Source organism: Felis catus, chromosome E2 (genome assembly GCF_018350175.1).
Source record: "Felis catus isolate Fca126 chromosome E2, F.catus_Fca126_mat1.0, whole genome shotgun sequence".
In the NCBI taxonomy this organism is placed as follows: domain Eukaryota; kingdom Metazoa; phylum Chordata; class Mammalia; order Carnivora; family Felidae; genus Felis; species Felis catus.
In genome coordinates, this window is record NC_058382.1 from 3,399,493 (window position 1) to 3,409,029 (window position 9,537).

At 46.5% G+C, this 9,537-nt stretch overlaps 1 protein-coding gene across 2 annotated transcripts; it reads left to right on the forward strand.

The window, feature by feature from the left end:
• LOC101093312 (leukocyte immunoglobulin-like receptor subfamily B member 4) lies at positions 1–8,776 on the forward strand. 2 transcript variants are annotated; one of them, XR_006590535.1, is made up of 9 exons: positions 1–555; positions 788–823; positions 3,272–3,556; positions 3,979–4,266; positions 6,191–6,310; positions 6,392–6,434; positions 6,520–6,647; positions 6,836–6,888; positions 6,975–7,064. XR_006590535.1 is itself a non-coding variant. In XM_006940863.4 (9 exons), the coding sequence occupies exons 1-9, from the start codon at positions 522–524 to the stop codon at positions 7,119–7,121; spliced, it is 1,044 nt and encodes a 347-aa protein (XP_006940925.4). In that variant the 5' UTR covers positions 7–521; the 3' UTR covers positions 7,122–8,776. The 2 variants fall into 2 exon arrangements, 1 of the variants encoding a protein (XP_006940925.4); XM_006940863.4 differs by having other exon boundaries at positions 7–555; positions 6,520–6,557; positions 6,975–8,776.
• Positions 8,777–9,537: the final 761 nt, after the last annotated feature.

The following is a 9,537-nucleotide window of genomic DNA, read 5'->3' on the forward strand; positions in this document are numbered from 1 at the left end:
TGCAGTAATTCAGGAAAAATTTCTCCATGACTTAGTTGACTCCATGACTTTTCACACACACGATCACTAGAGAAGCCACGTCCACAAGTCTCCCAGACATACTCCCTGGCTCTACATTACCCTCCACCAAATTTTCAAGACTGATTTAGGTCTGTGGCTCCAACCATAACAGTTTCACTGATTTCCACATATTAGATTCAGTCTTCTTTCACTGCATCTCACTTCTGTTTTTTTGTTAAACCTTCTTCAACGTCCTGTAGCCGAAATATGGGTCACTGTTAGGAGCATTACACACGTCTCCAACGTCTTTGCGGTTGTTGAGATTACAGCAGGAAACCCACAGAGCAGCTCCTGCCTGAGTCCAGTGTTCCAGTGGAGGGTCAAAAGGCAGAGCCATGTCTTGCAAAAGCACAGTTGCTCTTTGTGTTTAGTAGGTGCACATCATGCTGTGTGAAGGCTCAAAGCCCCAGGCTGCTCCACCCGTGGGTGTGTCCTGCTGAGAACACTGTGGGTCCAGTGCTATGTCCCTGGGGTTCACTTTTCTGCTGGGACTTGGTGAGTGTTGCAAAGGGGGTTGTGCGGGAGGTGGCAGGGGAAGAGAATGCAGACACGGAGGTCCCTTCCATGGGATTCTTCTCTGGGAGGTCCTGGGCCAGTTGGTTATAGAGAGATCACCTGTAGGGTCACCATTCTCCTATTGAACGCAGGTCTGGTGTCCAGTATCAGGTGTTTGGGGATCACTGGTTTCTAGGGTAGACCTCTCTCACCAGGTCTCTCTCTGTTTCAGTGTTTTGTCTGGAACAAAGGATTTGGGCAAAAAATGGTGAGTGTTTCCTCCTAAGCAGTTCTGACATGGGCTGAGCTTAGGCAGCTTTAGTTGAGTCCCAACTTTCAACCTGTGTCATCCCCTCACTAACCCTCTTCAGTTCTAATTTTTAAATTCGCATCATCACACCCATTTTTGGTGGAAAGTCTTTTTCCTTCTCCAGAAAGCTTCCGGATGCCTGACTCTTCCCTATCAGCACGGGTGAGTCAAGAAGGGGACCTCCAGGTCCTTTAATAACGCTGAGAGGAAACACAGCCAAGGCTGGCACTTAGAAGGCAGATGCAGAGAGCTGGGGAGCTTGCCTCACGTCCCCAGTGGATCTGAGGCTGTCGCCTACTGGGTGTGTTGGGTGTCCTTTTCCATTGGGCGACCCCTCAGCTGCTTCCAGGTCCCTTCCCTAAGGAGGGGTCAGCTCACAAGGATGGCACCCTTGCTCAGAAGACAGACCTGAAGCAGAACGAAGACCGCAACGTTCGGTAGTCCTGTGACTTTTTGCAAGTAATTTCCTGTACTTGAGCCCTGAGTTCCTCCTCCTTTGTAATATGAAATAATGACAGAGCGTGGCACCAGTTAAGATACAAGGCATGCCAAGTTCAGAAAACAGCCTCAGATGAGGTACCATTGTGTAAAATTAACAATGGCCACATAAAATTTATTGGGGTTTTGCCCCTGCTGAGTGTTGTTCTCAGCTTTTGCATACATTATCTTATTTTAATCTTAGAACTCCTCCAAGAGGTAAGTTAATTCCTTCATATTGCGGATATACTGAGCCTTTGGTGTGACTCCACATTGTACTTTGTGTCAGAGGAAAGGGCTTTGAATGCCCAAAAATGTCTTTGCCCTCCAACTGAAGGGAAATAATGCTAATAAAATAGATAACCAAGATCTATAACATGTGAGGTGTTTAATGCTAAAGAGAAACACGAAGAATGAAGGGGGGCCCAGAGAGGGTGTGTTTGGGGAGAGGTGCATTGGAGGAAGGCATTCCCATGTGGACACTAAAGTCTGGAGCGGGGGAGGGAGGCAGAAGCTATCAGGGAGAACACCCTTACATGCAGGAAACAAATGCTGATGTGGTTGTGCTGATGTGGAACTAGCTAGGCTGGTCATCTAGATGCAGGCCAGTGGGTCTGGAGGATGGGCAGCAAGTGAGAATATTGTGTGTGTGTGTGTGTGTCGGGGGGTGAGATCAGGGAGCCAAGAGCTTGGTAGAGCAGGGCAAGAGGTTACTCAGAACGAGATGGGGCTGTTGGGGCTGTGAGTGGAGAACTGAGTTAATGGGACTTATTAAACAGGATCACAGTCTTTGGTGTTTGCACGAGGGCATGGGGGGCAGTTGGGGAGTTTTGTAGAAGAAGGGGACAAAGTAAATGCAGTGATCTGATGAGAGATAATGGTTTCTCAACCCCGGGGGTGGTAACGGCAGGTGGTAAGAACACAGACCCATAGCATTCATTTCCAAATAGGACACCAGCAGTGGCGAGAAACCAGTCAGCAATGATGCCAAGGAATGCCAGTTATTCTTAAATTGATGGGGAAGACTAAGTTGGATTGGATCTTTAGGGGATATATCAGGAACTCTAATTTGGATACAACTAGTTGAAAATTCCCAGTGTACATGAGAAGTTCACAGTTGGATAAATCAGTCTAGAGTTCTGGTGAGTGGTTATATTGTGTGTGTGAGACACACAGGAATAGTACATGAGTATCTATGGATATATAGATGTCTATGTATAGACCGATGACAGAAAGCCACGTTGGGACAACCCAGGAGTGAGTACATACAGAAAGGAAAAACAGATTGAAGGACCAAGCCCAGAGGCATCCCAAAGTTTAGTGGCTTGGAGATGATGAGAAACAGCAAACCAGACTGAGAAGTGTGTGTAGGACAGAAATCAAGAGTGTGGGATCCTGGGAGACAAATCACCTTCAGCAGGCAAGGCTTTCAAATATTGGCTCCGGGGGTCCCTAAAAGACCAGGTTCAGCCACTCACCACTGACAGACTCCAAAGGCAGAGACATAAGCAATTGTGGACGGATTTATCTCAGGGAGGCCAACCCTGAGAAGACAGTAGACTAACATGTCACAGACTGTCTGCAGGGCACTGAGAAACTTCCAGGTTTATCTAAGGAAAGTGGGGGCAGAGGTTGGTGGGGCCACGCAGCTGGGCAGTAAAGGCCAGGTTGATCACTGCCTTGGGGTCAGTCATACAGGGTCTTTATTGCTTGAGGAGATAGTTTTTGTTTCCTTCATGGGATGCTTTGCCCACCAGACCTTTTGCCTGAGTTAAGAGATAAGCCAGAAAGAAGAACTTAAATCAATTAGAAAGTACAGACTGAGGTCAAACTGGAGTTGATAGAACTTGCCTCTCGCCTCCTGGGGATGGAGAAAAGGTGTTTCCTGACATCAGCATGTTTGGGGTTCGTGTCCCGTTTGTCTTCCAGGATTATTACCCCAGCCCTCCATCTGGGCACTGCCCGGGGCTGTGATTCCCCAGGGCAGTTCTGTGACCATCCACTGCAGGGGACCTCCAGGAGTAGTCAGATGGCAGCTGCTTAGAATAGGAACTTTCATCTCACGGTACGACAGAACCTCAGATGGATCCCAGGGAGTTTCCACGTTTTTCATCCAGTCTGTGACATACATCAATGCAGGAATTTACTACTGTATATACTGGAAGCAAGGAGTCTGGTCAGGACGCAGTGACCCATTGGATCTGGTGGTGACAGGTAAGAGACACCCCCAAGGGCACATCCTTAGCTCCTATCTCTGCTGCCCACCACCCTAGACCCGACGTGTCCCTATCATAGGACCCCTGCCCTCTGTCTCTGCCCTCCCAACTTATCCATCTGGGTCTAAATCTCTGTGTTCTGACTGTGGTCCCATATCTCTTCAGGAAGGTGGCTGGAGTCCCCAGGGGACTGTCATCATGGGGACAGATACTAAGCTCCCTCTTCATATATATGGCCACTGCCTGGTCTCTGGTTGTGGGAAAATGGAAAAGTGTTTGTCTTGTCCTCATAATCCCTGTAGAGGAACAATTGTTGAGTTTCAACCTACCTTCTCCCTTCTTTCTTTTAGGTTCCAACAAGAGAATGGTGGTGTTGTGTGTGGTTCCCTGATAATGTTAAGAGGCTCTCTTCTCTTCCAGGAGTATACAAGGACACACCCTCCCTGACTGCTCTTCCAGACCCCAATGTGACCTCAGGAGAGAACGTGACACTCCTTTGTGAAACATCTCAGTACTATGAAATCTTTAATTTGACTAAAGATGGAAGGAATGTCTCTCCTCAGGATTTTTTACGTCAGGACCATAACACCTTCCTGATCTCTCCTGTGACCCTTGCCCATGGGGGTATCTATAGATGCTATGGTTCTTCTAAAATCTACCCTCACAGCTGGTCACTGCCTAGCAACCCTGTTAAGCTTTTGGTTACAGGTGAGGAAAGAGGCTGGACTGTTAGCCCTCTGCGCTCTGCTCAAGGATGTCCCTTGTGATGTCTGGGGTGGGGAATCTCTCCCACATTGCCTGAATAAGATAAGCTGGAAAGAAGAACATACTCAATCGGAAAGTACAGACTGAGGTCAAAGTGGAGTTGGGGATGAGGAAAAGGGGTTTCCTGTGCACTGTATAAGAGGACCCCTGCTAAGATCACTCCATTCAATGTAGAGACCCAGAAACTTAGTGTTTATTAGGACAACTTGGCATAGATATAGGCAGATTTTCCTTGGGAAGAAAGGTCTTTAACCATCTACACGAAAGTGCTCTGTGATCTGGGCTGGTGGTTCTTGAGAAGCAGAGTGAGTGGTGGGTGTGTGGGCACGTGGTCATCCTTTACACCCTCCTTGATCATTTCCTCAGGCAGTTCCATCTGCAGGTGAGTGGGTGACTGAGTATCATCACTAGGCGATAGTGACAGAAAAGGGAAAGGAAGGGCCATACTGGTTTCTTCATCCAAGACTATTCTCATAAGCCCTGCATCATCCAAAAAAGATTCTGGGACCATAGGAGTGTCTCTCATCAGCCACCAACACAATGGAGAACGCAGAAAATTTACAGAAGAATGTCCGAGATGGGCTTATGATCAAGATCCTACAAGGCTGTGGGCGCTGCAGACAGGGGCAGCTCAGCTGTTTTGGTGGATGGGGGTGGAGTTCTGTAAGCCATAACTTTCCTGGCTGGCTGACACTTTTCAGGGTTTCAAGGGAGGGGATCACGTCCGAGCATGGGAAGCAGAGGGGATAGACACACAGGTGTGAGACAAGCATGCCTGGTGCCTTCTGGGAACTACAGGTTAGTTGTGGGAGGGTGCATGAATTAGGGATGGAAAGATGGACACAAGGAGTTCGGGACCTGAGAAACAAATGGCAGGGATAGAGTAGAGAAGGGGGTAGTGGTGACCGGAGAAGTTTGTGCATGACCAGCCTGCAGGCAGGGTGCTGTGTAGAATAAAAATAATACATTTTAGTTGTTCAGTATCTGCTGATGGCTGCTAACTTATCACTCCCATCAAAAATGCTCCTCTGAGTTTCATATCCATGGATTATTGTACATCTACTCAGATACCTATTAAACATCTCAGGAAGGCTCTTAATCAGTAAATCTCAAAATCTCCTCCTTATACTGGTCTTCCTATCACAGTAAGGTCCATTCATCCTCTCCAATGATCAGGTCACCAAAAATATTTGGTGCTCCTCTTCTGCTCCCAGTGCCCACATACTCCATCACCAAACCTCAACTGTCATCATTTCTATCCTCGAAAACTCCTCAGGTCCATTTCCTTCTTTCTCCCACCACTCCCACCACCCCATTGTTAAAACAGCCACACCCTGCAGCACATTCCCTGATGCCTTATCTTTCCACCTGGCTCCTTAAATCCATGTGTCACACAGAAAATGCAGTATTTAAAAAATACATAACTCTTTGCTTGTCAATCCCTTTGTGGTTCACTATTACATTTAGACCTAAACCCAGACTCTTCTGAGCCACTCTTCCCGTCCTTCTGTGTGTGGGCTCTTTCTCACCTCTGAGTTGGGCTATGTTACACTGTTCCCTCTGTCTAGAGGCAATTCTCCCTGCACTTCAGAGATCTAGGTGTTTCTTATCTTTCAGGGCTTATCCCCAAAGAAACCCTTTTATTTAAAAATATAATTCGGCATAAATGGTTTTGCCCTATAATTTATCTCTATGTGTAAAAATACTTCTAGACCATAGATTCTATTGTTGGGCGTGTTTACTATGGTTTCCCAAACATCCAATAACTTGCCTCATGTAGGGAAGGCAAACGTTAAATGTTTATTAAATGGATAAATTAATCCAGCAAGAGCTCAAAAACAGACCTTTACTGTTTCCTAATTCCTAGATCCACCTGCTCCTGGAAATGGACACCTTCCCATTGTGACTGGGATCTTGGCCATCGCTGTCTTACTTCTTCTCTTCCTTCTCTTTCTCTTTTACCAATGTTGGCATCGGGTCAAACACGGTATGTCCTGATGGTGGGAGGACTAACCTGAGAGGGCTTGGTGGATCCCCTACCAAGACTCTGATTACTGACTCTCCTTAGGGAACATTGACTGTGAGACCGAGAACCAGGTGAAGTATAAGAGGTAGGAAAATTTGGACTCCCCCAGTAGAAAACCTTCCGCCTTATTTCTCAGACTTGTCTTAATACTTCTATCTTTTCTTTCTCAGCTCCTTCCCAGTCATGGATTTCCAGGAAGAAAATCAATGTAAGGGGGAGTGAGAAGGAGGAACAGCTGGGGTGTGGGGAAAGGATGTGTTTGGGGAAGACAGAAGGCAACTTGGAGGAAGCAGACAAGGTGGGGGCATCACCTTACTGGACATGACATCACTGCCCTTCCCTGTTTCGTCAACCATCTCTGAAATAAACACACACACACACACACACACACACACACACACACACACACACACGTATATACATACTATAGGACTGGGTAGTTTTAAGGCTCTTTCTGGAGGCTTACCCCCACATCTTTCCTTGCAGATGATGTCTTAGAGGACATCCAGCCTGAGAAGGACAGACAGATGGCTATGCAGGTGAGTTTCTCCTTACCTACCTACTCTCAGGCCCCAGTAACCTTCCACAGGTGCTCTCTTTTCACTTTGTACCTCCATGCTGACAGGTCCCCATAGAGGAAGACTCTCAGGAGGTGACCTATGCTCAGCTACACCAGGAAACCCTTAGGGGGAACGTGGACACGCTACTCTCCCACACCCATGAGGATTCCTCTGGCCAGCCCTGTGTGTATGCCACCCTCAACTTGTCCTGAGTTTAGAGCCAGGACTGGCTGTGTAGACTCCAGTGTTCAAGTGCTCCTTAAAGAAGGTCAGCTCTATGGGGTGTCCTACTCATGTTCCTCAACATCAGCCATCACCTTGGAGCTCCCCAAGGACTTAAGACTGGAGTCAACTTGTCAACTGTCAAGAAATTCTGGGTCCCATCAAATATCTCTCAACAGATTCCTGGTCCCTTGTATATTTACCCATTCAGTTGCCTATTCAAGATATGTTTACAAAAGTCAACTCTTTCCTTGGATCTGTGATGGGGATATACATATTATGAAGATATAGTTTTTAGTCTCAAAGACTCATGATTTACTGAGTGAGGCAAGCCCATGATCTGACCCTTGGAAAGCAAAGGGGGTGACCCACTGGAACAGGTGTAAGGATGCTTTGGGTCACTGAGCAGACACAATGTCTAGGAATGTTTAAAGAGCGCTCATTGGTATAAAATACAAGGAGAAGTCAAGAAATAAGAGTCAGTTTGGGCACAGAGGACATTCCTAATGGCATTTTGGTACAATGTTCTAGGTGTCGCTGAGAGTTGAAGCCTTCAAAGTACTGAAACTGAATAAGGAAGCTTCTTTGTGAGGGAACCAAGTTGCAACCAATTTGGCCACAGGATGGGTGGGTTCCTCCTGGGGAGGGGAATGGTGTAGAGGGCATTTGGAGGGGGGATTTATGGTTTCCACCTAGTTTTGATGAATTTCTCTTTTTCAGTTATGCAATTAAAATAAATAGGACATAGTTTTTAAAAAGATATGAATGAGAAGGAGAGGCCCTGGAAGCTGGTAGGAACAATAACTTTTTCAGTAACTTTTGACAAAAGGAAGTAAAGTAGAAAGCTAACAGCAGGTGTAGTGAGAACCGGAGAGGTGGTTTGGAGTGAGGGGTACGAGAAGTAGTGGGGGATTGAGCATGTGTGTTCGTTGATGGAAATAACCGAGGGGAGGAAACAATGTGGATGATGCTGGGGAGGGAGGGACGGTTGACACTTGGTGGGATGGGCTATCAGGTGAGAGTTTAGACTCTGGAATAGATGAGCTCACCTGGGTTCAGACTCTCCTTTGGCAACCACCAGCTGCATGATGGTGCATACATTTAAACATTCTTCTTTAAGCTGGAATTTAATTTAATTTAAGCTGGAATTTTAATTTACAGAAGGGAAACTCCAAGCTCAGGTGAGCAGGCGATGAGATGCTTAACCTCTTTAGGCATTAGAGAAAAGAAACTGGCAAAGATGAGGAGGCTGGGCCACCTCAGGTTTTGGGCATGTGGGCACCTTCTTGTATTGCCAGAGAAGGAACTGGTACAGTGAGTGTGAAGTGCCATTTGGCCGTGAGTAAATGATTGGGCAATTTCCCGTTGGAAATGTAAACATAATTTAAAGATATTCTCACATGTGTCCATAGGGGCATCTGCAGAATAATATTTAGCTCAGCATTGTTCACAGTAGAGATATTTGGATACAATGTGTCTGTCCCTTATTAGGACACTGTGGGGATTACTGTGTTGAAGCAAGTAACTGTGCTGTAGACATATGAGTGGTCCATAAACCTGGAGTGTGCAGTGGAAAGATGAATGACTTCCACAGCATTAACATTTGCAAGACGCAAAATAAAGTTCGCAAACACGAACAAATTCACATGGACTGTGATTTCAGAGCTGCTCCTTGAAGCTGGAGAAACGAAATGAGAACCACAGGGCAGAGAAAAATCACAGAAGACGTCGATTACCTGGATGCACGTGTGCATGTGCTAAGCCAGAGGTGATGGATTGATTACTCAGCTCCCGGCATCCACGCTTCAAGTAGAAAAATATGTTTTCTTCTAAGCTCAAGTTTCCCCATTTGAGTAGGACTAAAGCTGTATCTGCTTCTCAGTCTTGTGTGAGGGTCAAAGGGGGTGGTGTCTGAAAAGTGAGTCAGGTTACAAAGAAATATTTGGGCACCCAAGTTTCTATCTTTTTTAAAAAGATGTTTGTTTATCGGGGCACCTAGTGGCTCAGTTGGTTAAGCACCCAACTTTACCACAAGTCATGATCTCACAGTCTGTGAGTTTGAGCCCCGCGTCGGGCTCCGTGCTGACAGCTCAGAGCCTGGAGCGGCTTCAGATTCTGTGTCTCCCTCTCTCTCTGCCCCTCCCCTGTTCATGCTGTCTCTCTCTGTCTCAAAAATAAACATTAAAAAATTTTTTTTCTTAAATAAAAAAAATTTTTTTGTTTATTCTTGAGAAAGAGACAGAGCATGAGTGGGGAGGGGCAGAGTGAGACAGGGAGACACAGAATCCGAAGCTGTCAGCACAGAGCCTGACATGGGGCTTGACCCTACGAACTGTGAAATCATGACCTGAGCTGAGGTCGGACACTTAACCAATTGAGCCACCCTGGTGCCCTTATTTATTTATT

Coding starts and splice junctions, on each gene's coding strand:
- LOC101093312 (XM_006940863.4), top strand. CDS start 522: ATGTCCCTGGGGTTCACTTTTCTGCTGGGACTTG. Junction 3,557..3,978: donor ATTGGATCTGGTGGTGACAG/GTAAGAGACACC, acceptor CTTCTCTTCCAG/GAGTATACAAGGACACACCC. Junction 6,558..6,835: donor TTTCCAGGAAGAAAATCAAT/GTAAGGGGGAGT, acceptor CTTTCCTTGCAG/ATGATGTCTTAGAGGACATC.